The sequence below is a fragment of the Rhinopithecus roxellana genome, chromosome 12, assembly GCF_007565055.1.
Source record: "Rhinopithecus roxellana isolate Shanxi Qingling chromosome 12, ASM756505v1, whole genome shotgun sequence".
Taxonomy (NCBI): domain Eukaryota; kingdom Metazoa; phylum Chordata; class Mammalia; order Primates; family Cercopithecidae; genus Rhinopithecus; species Rhinopithecus roxellana.
Genome location: NC_044560.1, coordinates 23273964 through 23292340, shown reverse-complemented (window position 1 = coordinate 23292340; position 18377 = coordinate 23273964). Strand labels below are relative to the sequence as shown.

The 18377-nt window shown below is 65.0% G+C and overlaps 2 protein-coding genes across 7 annotated transcripts; one reads left to right on the top strand and one right to left on the bottom strand.

Moving 5' to 3' along the window:
* The first annotated feature begins 3246 nt into the window (after window positions 1-3246).
* Window positions 3247-8042, top strand: C1QTNF12 (C1q and TNF related 12). 6 transcript variants are annotated; one of them, XM_030942852.1, is made up of 8 exons: window positions 3247-3758; window positions 6040-6156; window positions 6262-6373; window positions 6608-6703; window positions 6984-7092; window positions 7374-7478; window positions 7628-7706; window positions 7864-8042. In XM_030942852.1, exons 1-8 carry the CDS (start codon window positions 3582-3584, stop codon window positions 7960-7962), a joined length of 894 nt encoding a protein of 297 aa, XP_030798712.1. In that variant the 5' UTR covers window positions 3247-3581; the 3' UTR covers window positions 7963-8042. The 6 variants fall into 6 exon arrangements, with proteins under 6 accessions (XP_030798712.1, XP_010375486.1, XP_030798710.1 ...); XM_010377184.2 differs by having other exon boundaries at window positions 6459-6610; window positions 7388-7478; XM_030942850.1 differs by having other exon boundaries at window positions 6459-6610.
* A 7450-nt stretch (window positions 8043-15492) lies between these two features.
* Window positions 15493-18286, bottom strand: B3GALT6 (beta-1,3-galactosyltransferase 6). The gene has a single exon (XM_030941820.1). The coding sequence runs from the start codon at window positions 18228-18230 to the stop codon at window positions 17241-17243; it is 990 nt and encodes a 329-aa protein (XP_030797680.1). The 5' UTR covers window positions 18231-18286; the 3' UTR covers window positions 15493-17240.
* Between the last annotated feature and the right edge of the window lie 91 nt (window positions 18287-18377).

Genomic DNA, 18377 nt, shown 5'->3' with positions numbered 1-18377 from the left:
ACGTGAAGGCAGACCAGGAGCGTGACCGCAGAAGCACAGCATCACAGGGAGACGCTCAGGCCTCCGGATGGCTGCGGGCGGGCCTGACTGATGTCAGCCCCTCCACAAGAGCTGGTGGAGCAGAGTCTTCTCTAAGTCCCCTGGGGAAAGGGAGACTCCCTTCCTGGTCTGCTGAGTAACGGGTGCCTTTTCTAGGCACTGGCACTAGCGCTAGACCAAGGTTGGCTAAGTAGCGGGCGTCTTCCCAGGCGCTGGCATTACTGCTAGACCAGGGAGCCCTCTAGTGGCCCTGTCCGGGCGTGACAGGGCTCATGCTCCTGGCTTCTGGTCACTTCTCACTGTGTCCCTCCAGCTCCTGTCTCTGTATGACCTGGTTTTTCCTAGGTTATAGTTGTAGAACAAAGATTATTATAATATTGGAATAAAGAGTAATGCTACAAACTGTGATTAATAGTATATGTAATATCTATAATCTATTTCTAGTATATTCTTTTTTTTTTTTTTTTTTTTTGAGACGGAGTCTCGCTCTGTCGCCCAAACTGGAGTGCAGTGGCTGGATTTCAGCTCGCTGCAAGCTCCGCCCTTTGGGTTCATGCCATTCTCCTGCCTCAGCCTCCCAAGTAGCTGGGACTACAGGCGCCCGCCACCTCGCCCAGCTAGTTTTTTGTATTTTTTTAGTAGAGACGGGGTTTCACCGGGTTAGCCAGGACGGTCTTGATCTCCTGACCTTGTGATCCGCCCATCTCGGCCTCCCAAAGTGCTGGGATTACAGACTTGAGCCACCGCGCCCGGCCTAGTATATTCTTATTGTGTATATTTTATTATACCGGAACAGCTTGTGTCCTTGATCTCTTCCCTTGGCGCCTGCGTGGCTTGCCTTGACCTCCTGGGCTCAAGGGATCCTCCAAACTCAGCCCCCTACGTAGCTGGGACCACAAGTGTGCGCCACCATGCCCGGCTAATTTTTGTATTTTTTGTAGAGATGGAGTTTCATCATGTTGTGCAGGCTAGTCTTGAACTCCTGAGCTCAAGGGATCCACCTGCCTTGGCCTCCCAAAGCGTTAGGATCATGGGCGTGAGCCACCACACCTGACTAAAATCTCAATTTTTTTTTTTTTTTTTGAGACAGAGTCTTGCTCTGTCACACTGGCTGGAGTATAGTGGTGTGATCTCGGCTCGGTGCAACCTCTGCCTTCCGGATTCAAGTGATTCTCCTGCCTCAGTCTCCCAAGTAGCTGGAATTACAGGTGCCCACCACCACACCCAGCTAATTTTTGCATTTTAAGTAGAGACGGGGTTTCACCATATTGGCCAGGTTGGTCTCAAACTCATGACCTTGTGATCTGCCCGCCTCGGCCTCCCAAAGTGCTGGGATTACAGGTGTGAGCCACCGCGCCCAACTGAAATCTCAGCTTTTAGCGACCCTTGGTCAAGCAGTGAAGGCGGTGCCCATGACGTGTTGTCTGCACTGGCCCAGAATAAGAGATGATGTTTGACCTGTTGGGCAAGGCACGTCTGACCCTTTGTCCCCATTTCCCGTAGAGGAATCGTGAGCCCCTCTGTTCTTGTCACCAGTGGGGGCCGTCCTTGACCTCCCCCTGGGAGCACAGTGTGTCCCCTCGCCATGCAGACCACACTGTGAAGTCTTTTAATGAGGAGAGAAAAGCCCCTGAAAGGTTGATATTCTGCAGACACGTGCAGCACGTGGGCTCGGAAGAAGGCGTTTCCCGTGTGTGCTGGCAGCCTCGAGCTTCTCTGTGAGCGCATGCCCAGGCCGGCCTGAGCGCTGATTAACCAGCTGACATGGCAGAGCACTCCGGGTCTGAGGGAGCCACTCTCCCTGCAGCAGGCGGGTGGGCAGGGCACCGTGGTCCTTTGCCATTTTTCCATGGCCTGGGGGTGTCAGGGTGTCTGGGTTGTGGGGTGCAGGGGGTAAGCAGAGCCAGCACCTGCACCTGAGCCTCCCTGTGGGGGCAGCTCACAGCTGTGGCCCAGGGTACCCCGGAGCCTTGGTGGGTGACCCAGAGGGTGGGGTCCTCTTGGTCGTTTTCTAGAGGGAGTGTGGGGACTGAGTGTTCCCGCCTGGGTGCCAGGCTAAGCTCATTTTAAAGGTGCCTGGGGATGGGAACAAGAAGCCACATCCTTCCCAGTTAGGCCCAGCTGCACTCTGTCCAGCCTCCCAAGGCTGCCCATTTTCCTGCCTGTAGGGCAGAGTTGGAGGTCCAGCCTGTCCTGTCTGGAGTCACAGGGGAGCACATTGCTAGTGGGGGACACAGAAAATTTGGATGCCCTGCCTGTGAGGAGGGGTCTGGTAGCCCTGGGCGGGGGTCTCCTTGGCCAAGGCACCTGCCCACCCCTCCCCTTTGCCCCAAGTCTGGATTGAGGGGTGTTGGGCTGCCTTTCCCGACCCATGCTGGATGCAGGCCACACCTGCGGGCGTCCGGCAGGGCTGGTACTGTGTGGGCGCTGTGCCATGTCCCCAGAGTCCTCCACCACCTTTACCAGCGGACACGGGGCTGAGAGGCTTCCACAGTGCGCTCTGGAGGTGCCAGTCAGGCAGCGTCGAGAGCCTGGAGGGGTCGGGGGCAGCCGGGGTCCCTGGCGGGTTCCTGAGCGTCATCCCCATCCCAGCCTGGTCTCCGGTGGCTCTGTCTGTGGATGTGGCCTGGGGCTGGGGTCTCGGTGTGGCTGCCTTCGTGTCTGGCAAGAGGGGAGGGTCTGGAGTGTTCCGAGCTGTGCATCAGGGCTGGCATGTTACCTTCCTGTTTCTTTTGGGGCCACTGTTAGCCTCGGCCAGGACCAGGCGGCTGGAGGGTCTTCCAGCCCCACCTGGCCACCCCCTTCCTCCAGCCAGTGAGCCCAAGGGGTCTGTCGCCATGATCTGGCCTCACCTTTCCCCCGAGTGGGGCCCCAGCCAGGCCCGCCAGCACCCCCAGGACCCTGGGCCGGGGCCGTGAGTCAGGGCGGGGCACCCGGGAGGGCCTGGGTGAGGAGGTCCTGGGAAGGGGCTGGGGCTTTGGCTGGCTGGTAGGTGCCCTCCTGGTGGCTCGCTGCAGAGGCTGGTGTGAGGGGAGCCGCGCTGAGCTCAGCTGGGAGGGAGGGCGAGGAGGCAGGCAGCTGTCTTCACGGTTCCCAGGATGAGGTGGACCTTTGGGGAAGCAGTGGGGGCAGGGCGGGTTCTGGGGAGGGGAGGCAAGGAGCAGAGGCAGGGGTCAGTGGGGGTCTCCGCCCCGTCTCCTCCCCTGGCCGTCGGGGCGCCCGGGGGCTGGCGGATCACCCAAGTGTGAGCCCCCCTTGAAGCCCGCGAGGTCTGGGGAGGAGGAGGCGAGGGGAGGATTTACTGGGCGGCAGAGTGAGAAGGCCAGAGAGGACTGGCTGGGAGCGGGGACCAGAGCGGGACCCCAGCGGGACCTGAGTGCCGTCGCGCCGCCGTTCCGGGCAGGTCCGCGCAGACATGCAGCGGCGGAGACCGGGCGCGCCCCTGGGCCTCGCCCCCGCGCGGGGGCTCTGAGCGCCGGCCGCCCCCATGACTGCGCCCTGGCGCCGGGACTCGCCACGCTAAGCCGCCTCGGGACGGAGCCATGCGGCGCTGGGCCTGGGCCGTGGTCGCGGTCCTCCTCGGGCCGCAGCTCGCGCTCCTCGGGGGCCTCGGGGCCCGGCTGGAGGCACAGAGGACGCAGCAGCCTGGCCAGCGCGCGGATCCCCCCAACGCCACCGCCAGCGCGTCCTCCCGCGAGGGGCTGCCCAAGGCCCCCAAGGTACGCGGCCGGGACGCGCGTAGTCCCTTGTGGGGCGACTTCGGAGCTCGGATCCTGGGGCGTCATCCCCCAGCAGGCTGTGTCCCCGCCGGCTCTGCCTCGGGGTTGCCCTTTTTGAGGCCTCGGCCACGGTCCTGCCTCGGGAATCTGGGAAGCCCTCTCCTCCTTTGCAGCCCGGACCTGGCCCCCAGCTGGCCTGGGGTGGGTGGGTGAAGGGGGGCTTCCCGCAGGGGTTGGGGGCCACAGTTAACCCTTCGAAGCCTGGGCCTGCCACGCCCTGAGGAACCTGTTGCTATTAAGTTAATTGCTGACTTGGGGGTGGGGAGGGGCTCTGGCAGCTTGCTCGATGGTTTACCAGACCCCCTGGGAGCCCAGCGCCCCATGACTCCTGCGGCTGGAGACGCCATGGTGAGCCTGTCCCTTGTGCTTTCTAGGGGTCCTGTGTAGCCAGCACCCCCCCTTGCAGGTTAAGTCCTCAGGCCCCAGCCTGGCCGAGTGTCTTCACAAAGACAGAAGGTCCCGAGCTCACCTCAGCCCCGGGCTTCCTCTCTCCTGCTCAGGGTCTCTCCAGGGGTCTTCGAGGGCAGGCCTTGCCGCTGCCGTCGGGGGCCCCAGGACTGGGAGGGGACCCGCAGTTGCCAGAGCAGCCCCCACCCCCAGCCCTCACACCTTTGATGCTGGCCTCCCTCCTCCTGAGGCCGGCCGGCTCTGCCGCAGCCAGCCCGGCTGCCTCTCAGCCCACGCGGTCCCTCTGGAGCCCGAGGCCCCGTTTCCCAGATGGGCAGGCTGAGGAGGGTTGAGGCCCGGCTCTACCAGCTCAGGAAGAGTGGGCTGGTTCCCAGCGCCAGGGCCAGCCTGGCAGTGCTGGCAGGGGTGGAGCAGAGGGGGGATCTTCAGCAGTCGCGGCCAGTCACCGGGGAAGGGAGGGGGCACCCCACTGCCCAGGGCCACTGCTCCAGAGAACCTGCAGGGTGGCGGCCTCCCTCGAAAGGTGCGGGCTGGAGGGCTGTAAGGTGTGTGCTCAGGCTGCCCTCCAGGCTTCCAGGGTTGGGCGGTTCTCCTGCAGTCTGCTCTCTGCTGCCTCTGGCCCTCAGCCCCCAGATGGGTTGATACACAGGCCCCTCCAGGGCACCGGGTCCCTCCAGCACACTGTGGGGGTGATGCCAGGAGAGCAAGCAGATAGTGGATGCCTGAGGAGTAGGGGGTGGAGTTGGTTGGGGAGGAGTGGGGAGAAGAGTAGGGGGAGGAGTGGGGGAAGGAGGGAGATAAGGAGTGGGGGGGAGAGTGGGGGGAGGAGGGGGAAGAGTGGGGGGAGGAGAGGAGAGGAGTGGGGGGAGGAGGGGAGAGGAGTGGGGGAGGAACGGGATAAGGAGTCGGGGGAGGAGTAAAGGTGAATTTGAATGCTCTTGGATTGTTTCTCCCTGGGTGGGCCCAGGTCTGGGATGGGTTCACGCCCACCCTGCCTGTCCTCCACCCCCCATGGTAGAGGCCTGTCTGGTCCACTGGGAGGACCCACCTGCCATGTCTGGTCAGGAGGCTGAGGCTGTCCTCAGAACCCAGCCCCGCTGTGTCGGGCTAGGCCAAGTGCAGGACGGGACTCTGTCCCGGGCCAGGGTCCCTTGGCTCACCCTGCTCCGGGGAGGGGCTCCCTCCTGGCCCGGCTGCGCACTTCCTATCAGAGTCCTGCACGCTTCCACCTGCAGGCCAGGCTGTCCCCAGCCCAAACCTCCTTAGCACATCTTCTCTGAGTATGGGGGCTGGGGTGGCTTAAGAGAGGGTGATTGGAGGGCTGGAGAGGGTGGCAGGCCCTGTCTGACCCTTGCTTAAACTGGGTGGGCTGGCCCCAGCTGCCTGGACCTGAACCTGAGGACTGGGGTGAACTGGAAGGCAGAGGGTCCTTGGAGCGAAGGTCCGTGCCTGCTGCTCCCCTGTCAGCAGCCACTCTTGGCCTGGTGTCTCTGGGACTCTCAGGCTGGTGGAAAACCCTCTCCTGTCCTGTCCACATTGTCCCGTCCGTGTCCCTGCCTCAGCCAGGACCAGGCCCCTGTCGGGCTCAGGGCATCAGGCTCTGGCTGCATCCACAGAAGCCCTGTGTGCGTGCACTGCTGGTGCCCCCGGCATTGGAACGTCCGGGTTCTGAGTCCCCCAAGGGCGGCCATGGGTCTTTCTCATGGCTGGTGATGCCTTCCCTGGGTCTGCCCTGAGTGCCCCCCACTGCCCTGGGTTCCCAGATCTCTGCAGGGCACAGCCTCAGTGTGCTAACCCCGTCCCATCCCTTTAGCCATCCCAGGCCTCAGGACCTGAGTTCTCCGACGCCCACATGACATGGCTGAACTTTGTCCGGCGGCCGGATGACAGCGCCTTGAGGAAGCGGTGCGGAAGCAGGGACAAGAAGCAGGTGAGCCCCGCCCGGGCTGCTGCAGGGTCTGAGCCTGGGACAGGGTGTGGTGGTAGCTCCCACTGGGTCCCACTGGGACCCTCACCTTCTTCTGTCTCCCCCCAGCGGGACCTCTTGGGTCCCCCAGGACCTCCTGGGCCCCCTGGTCCCCCAGGACCTCCAGGTGCAGAAGTTACCCCAGAGACTCTGCTTCGCGAGTTTCAGGAGCTGCTGAAAGGTCAGCCGCCCCGCACTGCCCAGAGTCCCGACGTGCCTGGGCCCCATGCTGACCCTGTTGGCGGCCTGTGCCCTCCTCCCCACAGAGGCCACGGAGCACCGGTTCTCAGGGCTCCTGGACCCACTGCTGCCCCAGGGGGTGGGCCTGCGGCTGGTGGGGGAGGCCTTTCATTGCCGGCTGCAGGGCCCCCGCCGGGTGGACAAGCGGACACTGGTGGAGCTGCATGGTTTCCAGGCTGTGAGTGGGGCCAGGAGCCCAGAGGGGGGCACTGGGTGGAGCCCCACAGGCAAGACGGGACCACCCACACTCTGACACTCACGGGGCACCCACGTGAGTTGGGAGTTGGGGGCGGGGCTCGGAGGGCGAGGGGCTGCCTCGGGTGAGGGTTGGGAGGCCCTGGGGCCCCAGACCACACCTTATGCCCAGACTGAGGAGACCGTCCTGGGTGTGGACTCGAGGGTCAGTCCTGTCGGTGCCCGCAGTGAGAGTGAGGGTCCTGGGGAGTCCTGCTCCGAGTGAGGGGCTGTTGGTTGCAGGCACCTTCCCCAGGCGGGGTCTGTGGGGTGGGGGCCAGGCCCTTCACTGGCCGCTCACCCACTGCCCCTCACAGCCTGCTGCCCAAGGTGCCTTCCTGCGAGGCTCCGGTCTGAGCCTGGCCTCAGGTCGGTTCACGGCCCCCGCGTCCGGCATCTTCCAGTTCTCTGCCAGTCTGCACGTGGGTGAGCCGGATGGGGCTGGCTGTGCCGTGTGCTGTGACGGGGCTGGGGCTGAGCTTTCTGGGGGCACCTGGCATCGCCAGCCCCAGGCGCGGGTCCCATTAGAGATCTGCCCCTTGCCCCATGGGGGCCTTGGACTGGGCATGGGGTCCCTGCTGCACACCCGGCCTCAGGCCTCCCCTCCCCCAGCCCCAGGAGCCACTCCTGGGCCTGTCCTGGGCAGTGTGCCCTGAAGCCCCTCCCCACTGGCCCCCACCCCGCCCCCCATGCACCACCCTCCCCAGGGCTGTCTCCGCAGACCACAGTGAGCTGCAGGGCAAGGCCCGGCTGCGGGCCCGGGACGTGGTGCGTGCTCTCATCTGCATTGAGTCCTTGTGCCAGCGCCACATGTGAGTGACCTCAACCCCCGCTTCAGGCGGCAGCCCCCAGACCACTCTTGGGCGGGACTCACAGGCCACACAAGTCTCTGGGCACTGGGGGGCGTCTTGGCCCCCTGGACCTGCAATGCCTCCTCCTTGCCCTGTGGGGCTGTGTTCAGGTCCCTGGAGGCCATCTCAGGCCTGGAGAGCAACAGCAGAGTCTTTACGGCACAGGTGCAGGGGCTACTGCAGCTGCAGGTGAGGCCGGGCCTGGTGTGAGCAGGAGGGTTCGGGTGCACTCAGGGTGCAGACCTCTGGGGCCTCGGCACCTCCTAGTGCAGGGCAGGTGGGCAGACGTTGGCCGCCGGGTGGCTGGGCTGTGGCCGCGGTTGTGACGTCCCTATGCTTCTTACAGGCTGGACAGTACGCTTCTGTGTTTGTGGACAATGGCTCTGGGGCTGTCCTCACCATCCAGGCGGGCTCCAGCTTTTCCGGGCTGCTCCTGGGCACGTGAGGCGCCGAGGGGGGCTGGGCGAGGAGCTGCCGCAGGATCCCGGGGACCCTCCCACTGATGCCTGTGGTCACCACAATAAAGAGCCCGCCGCCCTCGGGTGCTGCCTGGATGTTTCACTGGGGGTGGAGGCCAGGCTGCCGAGGTCGGTAGGGGATGGGTGGGGGCAGAAGGGTGCTGTTCACATGAGAGCCTGGTAGTCTGGAGTACGGGCTGTGGAGCCTCCTTCGGGGCCAACTTGCCTGGCCTGGGGTTATGGTGATGGCCAGAGGCTGGGCTCTGCCCTGGCAGGCCCTGCAGGGGCCACACCAACCCTGAGGACAGGGACCACTGTCCATGCCAGCCCCACTCAGCTCTGCCCACAGCCTGTCCAGCCTTTGGGGGTCAGCAGGTCGTGGGGCACTGGAAGCACCAGAGGTTGGGGAGCAGCACAGTTCTGGGCCCTTGGGAGATCTGCGTCCTGTGGGGAGTCTGTGCAGAGCAAGAGGACGTGCAGGCCACACACAGGACTGCGTGCTTGTGTGCACTGGCTGCCGCAGGCGTGTGAAGCTGAAAGGCACCCTGCAGGCTCAGGTGCACCCAGATGGTGCCGTGCCTGGGGCACCCAGGTGGAGCAGGGCTGGGACCACTAGGCTTCTCCTCGCCTGCCCTAGGGACGGCCGCACCCTAACGACCAGGGCCCCTCGGGGGCCTTAGGGGCCAGAATTGCCTCATGGAGGGTGGGATGGGTCCCATATGCTATCCCCATGCTGCTGCCCCCTGGCAGGTCCTGTGGATTTGGGCCTCGCCCCCACCCCATTTTGGCTCTGGCAAACCCAGACCAAAGAGTGCAGATCGGCCTCAGGATGTCTGGGCCTCTGCTGAGCTGCGGAGATGCCGTCTCTGGTTGGCCCTTGGTGGCTGGTGGGGTCTGGGAAGTTGGAAGAGGCCGGAGCCCACGGCTGTTACCCCTCCCCTGGGACCTGGACCTGCCTGGCACTGGCAGAGAAGGGGCCCTCCCCAAGGCCTGCTGGGCAGTGAGGCAGGACGGCCCAGCCTGGTGACGAGGTGTGTGGGCAGACGCCAATCAGCACAAGGTGGACTTGGCTGCTGACCCATCCCCACCTCTCTCCCTGGGACCCCCAGGGTGGCGTCAGGGGCTGGGGCTGTCTGGAAGGGCCTCTGCATCACTTGCCAAGGCTGTGGTCACCACCTGGGGATGTCCAGCCGGGCAAGGGCCGGTGTGGGGCACTATCCTGGGGCCCCCAACAGCTCCTACACCACCTCTCAAGTCCTGAGGCCCTGATGTGGGGCTGCGGGATACCAGGCCAGATGCAAAAGCCCCGGCTTGGGGCTCCTCTCTGCTCCCCACCTGTGAGCACGGCCTGCCCCTGGGGCCTGGATCCAGAACGGGGGTCTCCCTTCTGCAGCCCCTGCCCTGCTTGGCCACAGTACTTGGTAGTGCTCCCTTCCAGAGAGTCAGGCGGATACCCATCCACACAGGGAACGGAGGCTGTGCCGGGCCCTCCTGGAGCTGGGTCAGCGGGACAGCCGTGTGGGGACCCCGAGGAGGCAGGGGCAGGAGGGTGGCCTGCACCTTCCCGGTTGGCGTGAGCCCTGGGCCACGGACTCCCCCGTTTGCTTCCAGTTTTCAGTGGCTCCTCCCCCACCTGGTGGGCCAACCCTGGGCAAAAATGGGCCGGGGGCAGGCACCCAGGATCAGGCAGCACCAGCCAGGCCCTTCTGAGCACCGCTTGGGGCCTCACCATCCGGGAATGGGGGCTCTTAGGTTCTTCAGCAGCAGCCAGTCCCCAGCCCCGGAGGTGGGGGCTGCGACGACAGACGGAGACGCCAGAAATGGGACCCAGGGCCGCGCAGAGCCAGACAGAGACGAGACAAAGAGACGTGGAAGAGGGGGCGGGGTGGGGGCCGGGGCCGGGGTGAATGGGGGTAGTGGGGGCTGGGGCGGGGACCACGGCCGGGGTGAATGAGGGAGGGGCTGGGGGCTGGGATGAGGGTGAGGATGAAGCGGGGCCGGGGCTAGGGTGAATGGGGGGATGTCCTGGAGCCGGCACCACCTCTCTGGCCTCTGCCTCCTCTGCCACCTGGTTTCTGCCCCAGTTGGAGGTGATCAGCCACTTAGCTGCAATTCCCCTGGAATGTGCTGTCTCCAGCCTCTGTGACTGGGCACCCAGGAGCAAAAGAATGGACAGGTCGGGGTGGGGTGGGTGGTCTCGCAGGAGGGTCCAGGTCCCCAGCCCACCCAGCCCAGGCTCCGTCCTCTGGCCCAACCCAGCTGCACCCCTTCATTCTCTCTCAGCCTCATCTCCTGGGCTGGACCCACACTGCAGTGGTTGCCACAGAGGGGACCCTGGACTCTTGATGGGGTGGGAGATGCCTGTCACCCAGCCAGGCGGAGCGTGGGGTCCCCGGGGCAGGCACAGGTCTGCCAGAGCTGCTGTTGCTCAGGGCCTGGGCTGGCTGGGGGACCCGGGGAGCCCAGGGAAATGGACCCCTTCAAGCCTGTGCCCCCTGGTTTGGGAGCTGGGGTATTGAGTGTCCCAAGTGTCTGGCGGCTTCCTGGACCCTGGCAGGAGCAGAGCCAAGGCAGCCAGCTCAGTGCTGGAAGGCCTCAGCCTGACCCCCGACCCCATGCCCTGAGCGGCGGGGAGCTGCCGGGTCCTCCGTGACCTTCACCGGGGCTGACTTTCCAGAACTGCAGGCCGACCTGATGCTTGGCCGGGGCTGGGGGCGTCGGAAGCTGCTGCTGTGGGCTCCCTGCCATCCTGGGAGGGGCCGTGCCTGGTGTGGGGACACTCCCCCCACCAACCCTCCAGCTCCTGCACTCACAGGACCGGCCCTTCCCTAGAGCCCCAGCTGGAACTGCTGGGCCCACCCTGCCCAGGGCTGCCTCGGCTGGGTCGGAGCCAGTATTCCCAGCTCTGGTGCTGGCCTGGTCTTGAACGGACAGAAATGCGGACGGGAGCTCAGGGCAGCCAGAAAGTCCTCTTGGGGCCAGGTGCGGCAGCCACCCCGAGGGGCAGCAGGAGCCAGGGAGGCAGGGCTGGGGGCTCCTGGCTGTGAGGAGGAAGCTGGGCCCAACCCCAGCCCTGCCAGTCAGGTGTGGACATCATTGCCCATCTGTCCCCGGTGCCTCGAGGGCCCCACTCTTGGGTACGTGGGAGATGTGGCTGCCCTAGCCTGGCCCCTGGGGGCACCTGGGTGTGGACCCTGGGGCTGCAGTCAGGGCAGGCAGGCACTGGAGGCCCAGCTTTGGCATCTGACTTCACCTCCTTCTCCCCGCCTCTGCTGCTCCTGCCGCCCCTGCTGCCCTGCAGCTGGGAGGGTGTCTGTTCCAAGGGCCCCTTGGGCTGCCTTCCAGCCTCTCTGGAGTAAGCTCAGGGCGTTCCTGGGGCCTGTCCCAGGCCACAGACCACACCACACGTTGTGACCACTGTCATCTAGGCCTTGGAACAAGCGTGGCCTGGGGGCATGTTGGGGGCATCTGGGGGCTGTGTAGGGGGGCGTGTGGGATCCAAACAGACCTGCCTGGCCTCCTTTTTAAAAATCTATGTGCCAGGTGCCCTGTGTTGACCCCGGGTTGACAGCTGTGTGTTCCTGTGGCTGGTGCGTGCGTGCCCATGTGTCTGCACGTCCGTGTGGGTCTCTGTCCCTGGGACTGGGACTCTGCAGAGCCAGCAGCACGGTCCCCGCCGTGGGAGCAAACCCAGGGCAGCCGTCCAGAGCCCCAGGGCCCGAGCCCTTGGCCGGCCACTCAGTGCCTGGAGCAGGCGTGGCCGGGGTCCCTGGGCTCCAGGAGACCACATAGCCTTGGTCCCACCAGGGACAACACAGGGGCCCACGGAGCTGTGACGGCTGCTTCGGCATTTGGGGCTCCCCAAACTGGGTGAAAGGGTCCAGGGAGGGGTCCCACACCCAGCTGGGGGCTGCTCAGCACACTGTCCTGACGGGGAGCTCTTTCCTGCCTGCAGAGCGCTGCCCTGGGGTCTGCTGTGCTTGGAGGCTGCTGGGGGCTGGAGCTGGGGTCAGAGCTTGGCGCTGCATCCTGGGGCCGTCGCTCACGGGCTGGGCTTGGCCAGTCTGCCTTGGACTCCTAGTTCAGGCCACTCTGAGCTGTGGTGACCTCAGGGCCTGTCCCCCAGGGGTCTACCTCAGCCTGACCCTGGAACGGCAGTGTGTCCGGGTGAGGAACACGCCCTGGCCCTGCCTGTGCCTGCTGAGCCACCGGCGTGTCTGTCTGCCTGCACATCTGACTGCTGCACAGGTGAGCCTGGCACCAGAGGCCTGGGGACAAAGGGTCTTTGTTTGGGAGGCCGGGGGCAGCCCCTGCTCTGGGGCAGTGACTCACGGGTGCCTCGGTGTGATGACAGCCGTGTGTCATGCGTGTGACCCAGCCCAGCAGGGCCTCCTGCCCACCCCACGCCCACGGCCCTCACGAGGGGGTGACGAGAAGCGTGACAGGTGAGGGCTGGGCAAACCCTGTCTCCACCCTAACCCTAACCCTAACCCCTCGGGCCCCCAGCCCACATGCCCAGGCCTCTCCCTGCCACACGGGGGTGCAGGACACCTCTCCGCAGCAGGAGGCCCCACGGCCGGACTCAGGCCCTCTGGACGGGTGCTTTTTAGGCTGAGTTCAACTGTCCTGGGTCGGAAAGTCTGGGCGGGGCTGGTCTGCAGAGGCAGTCGAGGGTGAGGCACCGTGACCCTGTCACCCTGGTGGGAATTGGGCCTGGCTCCGCTCATCCATCCCTCTCTCTCCGGTCTGAGGTGGGCGGTTGTGGGTGCAGGGCCCCTGGGGAGGCTGTGGCCGCTGAGACCTTCAGACGCCACCGGAGGGAGGGCCGGAGCTTGGGTTTCCTTCTGCTCGGGTCACCGGGCTGGGTCAGGCCCCGGGTCAGCGGGGAGGGGAGCTGGACTGCGGCCTTCCTGGGCTCCTGTCCTGCCTGCCCGGCTGGCCCTGGAAGATCTGTGGTGTTTACACTGAAGGATGCAGCTGAGGAGGTCCCAGCAGGGCCACACTCGTAACCCCTGGCTTCTCAGCCGTGGGTGCAGTCTTGCACCCTGGCTAGCTGAGTTAAGGGGCCTTTGCGGCATCCGTGGCCCCGACCAGGGCAGACTGTCTGAGCCCCAGTCCAAGGAGAGGCCTTGCTGGGCAACGCGACCAGAGCAGAGGCCGAGGCTGGATGGGTGGGGAGCGCCTGGGGCCTTCCAGATCCCCCTTCCTGGCCCTCCCGCCTCCACCTCCCTTCAGCTCCTCGGCTGCAGTCGCCCCTCCTCGGACCACTCATCCACTGTCTACCTCCGCTGGGAACCCCGGTGAGGGAGGCTCAGACCCTTGGGGAGGGAGGCAGGGATGGGTCTCAGAGACCTTCCGAGGAGGAGCACGCAGCCTGGGACGGGGTGGGGCCAGATCTTGGTTCTTCTCCTTGTGTGGTTCTGACTTAGCCGGTGCGGTGCAGTGTGGCCATCGGGGCAGGGTCGGTGGCACCAGTCTCTGGCAGGGAGGGTGCGGAGAGCAGGGAGGCCAGAGAGGGAGGGGCTGTGAGTGCTGGGGGTGGGACCCACCCTGGCCCTGAGGGAAAGGAGTGTGGACACCCACAGAGGCCACCTGGACGGGGCAACATGGGCTTCAGCTCCCAAGGCTGTGGGAAGGTCCTCTGGGTGGGGGCTGGGAGGAGACCTCAAGGGGAGGCCCAGGAGTTTGGGCTGTGCCCCCTCAAAAGCCTCTTGAGGACCCTGAGATTGGCCAGGCCTGTGGGATGCACACAGAGGTCTTTCCCCTCAGCCCACAGTGGGAGGGGGAGACCCCAGCTCACTCCAGAGTAGGAAACCAGGAAAAAGAGCCAAGCCCTTCCCAGGCCCCTGAAACCAGGGAGCAGCCCCCGTGGAGCTGGAAACTCCTCTTTCACTGGCTGTTGGTGGGCCCAGGAAGCAGGGCCTTACGTGAACAAGGGGCTTCCTCTCTTCTCCGGGCCCCGCTCTGGGTGCAGAGGGCCGGGTGCGTGCCTGTCTCTGGCCACCTGCTCCCCAGGATTCCCCAAGCCGTCTGGGCAGCTGGGGCTTCCATTCCTGCACTGTCAGCCAGTCTCACGGTGCCATAGCTGGGGAGCCTGGGCAGGTGGGGCTGCAGAAGGGCCGTGCCCCTCTTAGACCTGAGGACTTGGAGCTGGGACAGTCGGCCAGGGAGAGGGTGGAAGAGTCTGGGGTGACCCAGGCCGCAGGGGCAGCCCTGCTGCAGGCTGGACTGATGAACACCTGCCGGGAACAGAGTGTGTGCTGAGCCCCAGGAGGAGGAGAAGATCTGGGCCCAGTCAGTGCTGGACGTCTGTGACACCGCAAGGTTGCAGGAGCCCCTGCCCGCGTCTGCACCGAAGAGTGCCAGGCACAGGCAACTGGGCTGGCACCCTGGGGCTGCTGGATGGGGTGTCTTCCCTCGCAGCCCTGGAGGCCATGCTCCTGACTCTGGGTAGAGCCCTTCCTCGCCTGGTGGGGTGCTGGGGGGTCCTCAATCCTCGGCCTGCAGAGGTGTCACCTGGATATCTGTGGCCACACAGCGGCTTTTTCCGGGCCTGTTCTGATAAGGACGCCAGTTCCGTCGGAGTAAGGCCACCTTGTCTTAACGCGATTCCACCTGCAGAGACCTGACTTCCAGACAAGGTCAGTTTGTAGCTGCTGGGTTAGGGCTTGGAATATCTTTTAGGGGGCACAATTCAGTCCCTTAACAGGAGCCTTGACCGCCACGATCCCAGCCAGGCACAGGTGGGCAGGTGGAAACCTGGAGGCCTCGGGTGGGGGTGCCTCCAGACGCAGGTAGCACTTGGCATTTTGGGGGCGACCACCCAGGCCACAGGCCCTGTGGTTACCCAGGGCTGGCCCAGAGAGCTGGAGCCAACGTCAGGTGCCTGCGTGCCAGTCATGCGGGGCAGAGGGGCAGGACCAGGGTCCCCAGGAGGGCAGAGGGGGGTGCTCCCCTCCTGGGGGATCCTGAAGGGACCAAAGCCCACCCTCTTGGCTTGACCCACATTCCCTGCCGGCCACGTGCCTCCTGGGGGCTGTGTGCGTGCGGCTGCCCCGTGCCTGCACAGCCCTGACACTGTCCCCTCCATGGTGGGCTCTCGGGGCCACTAGAGGAGAAACATCCGTGTGGCGGAGAAGAGTCGGTTGTTTTGTATCCCAGGTTCCCACATGGAAATGAACTCGGTGACTCCCCATCTCCCGAGGACCTCCTGGTTTGGCCCTGGTCTCTGGGAACTGAGTACCTGGGTGGGTGGGGAGCTGTACAAGCCAAGACCAGGGAGAGACGCCTGGGGGAGGGGATGCCACGGCATGTCCGTGGTCAAGCGGAGTCGCGGGGCAGGGAGACGCCAGTGAACAGAGAGGATCTACAGGGCAAGTTCGAGGTGAGACCAGAAAGAGCTGTAGCTGCCCCGGCTCTGGGAAGCCCCCAGCCCTCCCGAGGCCCAGCCTTCAGCCCACGTGTCCTCTGAACCCGTTCACCACGGCACGGTTGGGGAGGGTCGGCCCAGGGCAGGCTTTGTTCTGATATGAAATTTAATGTCTTAGGCTGAAAAACACCAAATTGCCATTTTTTTGTAGGCCAGAAAGGGTTGCAAACTGGATTTTTAGACTTCCTATTGGGAGTCTTGGACATCTGCACCGTTTTCCACAGGGGTCAACTCTTTGGAGCCACGAAGAACTCGGCAGTGCAGGCCTGAGGTGTGGGAGTCCAGCCGTTGGTTTGAATCCCGCTCTCCACTGTCCATGGGATCCTCAGCAAGTCCTCTGGCCTCTCCAAGCACACACAGGGTTCCTCAAGTAATTCCGAACTCCAGAGAAGACATCCCAGGTAAAATCGGATGGCAGGGACCTGGGACACCACTGTGATGGGCAGCCCCTGGGCTCGAGTCTGCGACCCCATAGGAGGGCAGGGCCCCATCCTGCTCACACCGGGGTCCCCAGCCCTGGATCCTCACGAGTCCGTGTCCAAGAACAAACTGTGCACAAAGGGGCGGTCAGTCTTGTATTCAAGGTGACCCATCGGAGCTTGAACTCATCTGCCTGACCTAGGGACGCCTCCAGTCCCACCCTTACCTGTTGGAGGTGGGAGAGTCACTGTGCAGGTCACTGACCCACTGACCACAGATCATCACTCCCCTCCGCCCCGGCTGTTTCCTCCTGAGACCATTGCTGCCTTCAAACAGAAATAACCCAAACCTGCTCCTAACCCCACAACAAGACTGACCTGGAGCCTAATCCAACCTTCAGCCGAGCCTGCTCCAGACTGGACCCCAGACCGGCCCTGGCTCCAAAGTGGGGCAACAAAGATCACAGCGAGGACCGCCCAGGTCCCCCAGACAGAAAACCCGTGTTGGACTTCAAGGGGCTCACGGTCACCCCTTGTCCTGGGGCAGCTTTATTTTATTTTGGCAAGGACCGCAGTGTTCACTCTTCTCGTTAAATGAGAGGATTCCAAGGATGTGTTAAGGTAGGTGAGAGGCAGGCCGGGTGCCGGCTGGTCCTGTTTTCCTAAGGCGGAATTGGAACCGCATCAGCACTCCGGGGTTCGGATTCCTGGAACGTGGGGCAGAGTCTGAAATAAAGCAGCGCCACGGACCCACGGGAAGCCTTAAAAGGAAAATCTCTTCAGAAAGAAGCAATGGGTCCCATGACGTGTACACTGAAAAGATAAACGGCCAGTTTTAAAGTTCTCCTGCCTTTAAACACACGCAGCAGCGGGGCCGACGGTACAGGCACCAAGTTCTGACATACAAGTGTTTTCTGAAATCATGTAAAAAACCCAAGACCTTCACATTGCCAACTGACACTCACATCGACACAAACTTACAATATTTATAAATAAGTTACAAGCAAACACTGAGTTATATTTACCACGAAGTCACTGGACAGAGACCAAAATCCCATGAAAGCGGACTGATGTGAAATCACGTTAGATCTGAGACATGTACATGAAAAACGCCACTGATAAGAGACACGGAAGATCGGGGCCCAGCCCCGTGAGCCGGCTGGGGACAGCACGGGGTCAGCGCGCGGCCGGGCCCTGCTTAGGCTCGCTAAGGTCCAGGAACCGGCACCTCCACCGGGACACGGCGCGCTGTCCCGGCAACCCCCAGGGGTCTCCCAAACGCAGGCCGGGAGGCAGCGACCACGGGCGTGGCCGCGGGACGGGGGCCTTGGGGCCCGGGCATGGTGCGCCCGCTGGGCATCTGCCCCAAGGCGCCGCTGGGTGAAGCGGGTGCTCCGGAGGGCCAGGCCGCGGCGGCTCAGGGGATGCCCTCCCTTCTCTGGCAGCACTGCGAGGGCGGCGCCGACCAGTCGTACACGTAGGACAGGCGCAGCTGCACCTCGCGCTTGCACAGGCGGCCCTCGCGCGCCAGCGTCGCGTGCTTCTCCAGCATGTCCTCCAGGCTCTGCTTGTGCGTCACCAGGTACTGGTTGCTGCAGCCGCGGGACCGGTACTCCGTGTCGAAGCGCGGGTCGTGCTCGCGCTGCACGTCCACCGGCGCCAGCCAGGCGCCCAGAGACACGTCCTCGCTGTGCCAGGCGCGCAGGTAGTCGCGGCTGAGGCGCAGGTAGCGCACCAGGTCTGCCGAGAGCACGTAGCCGCCGCCCAGCGCGTAGGGCAGGTAGTAGTCGCAGAGCTGCCAGGAGGCCTCACGCCAGCGTCCCCCGGGCTTGACGCGGCCGCGGCCCGAGAAGAAGCCCCAGTAGAGGCGGCGGCGGCGCGCGGGGTCGCGGGCGCGCAGCTCCGCCAAAAGCGCGTCCAGCCGCGCGAAGGAGTCGTCGTCTGCCTTGAGCACGAACTCGAAGGCCACGTGCTCGTCCAGCCAGGCCAGCATGGCCAGCACCTTGGCCGTGAGGTTTTCGTAGGCGTCGCGCAGCGCGGGCAGCAGCAGCAGGTCCCCGTGCCGCGCCTGCTCCCGCTCCAGGGCGCGCCGCTCCTCGGTGCCCAGGCCGGCCGTGCCCACCGCGAAGCGCGCCCACACGTCGCCCGGGGCCCCGCGCCGCGCCAGCCACGTGCTGCGGATCACGCTGCGGCGCTCGGCGGCGCGGGGCGCGCTGGCCACTAGCACGGCCAGAAAGGCGGCGGCGCGCGCGGGCGCGGGGGGCGGGGGGCTGCGGCCCGACGCCGTCCTAGGGCCCCCGGGCTCGCCCGCGCAGCGCGCCAGGTACAGCAGCGCCGCCCCGCACAGCGCCAGCGCGCCCAGGCCTAGCGCCGCCCGCCGCCGCCACGCGCGCCGCAGCAGCTTCATGGCGCCCGCGCCGGGCCGGCGGCCCAGGCCGGACGCGCGAGTGCGCAGGCGCCCCCGGCTCGGGGCGGTGCGCGTGCGCACGGCGCTCCCGAGAGCGCGCCGGGGCCTTCTGCGGACGCCGAGCTCGGGGGCGCTCGGAGGCCGGCA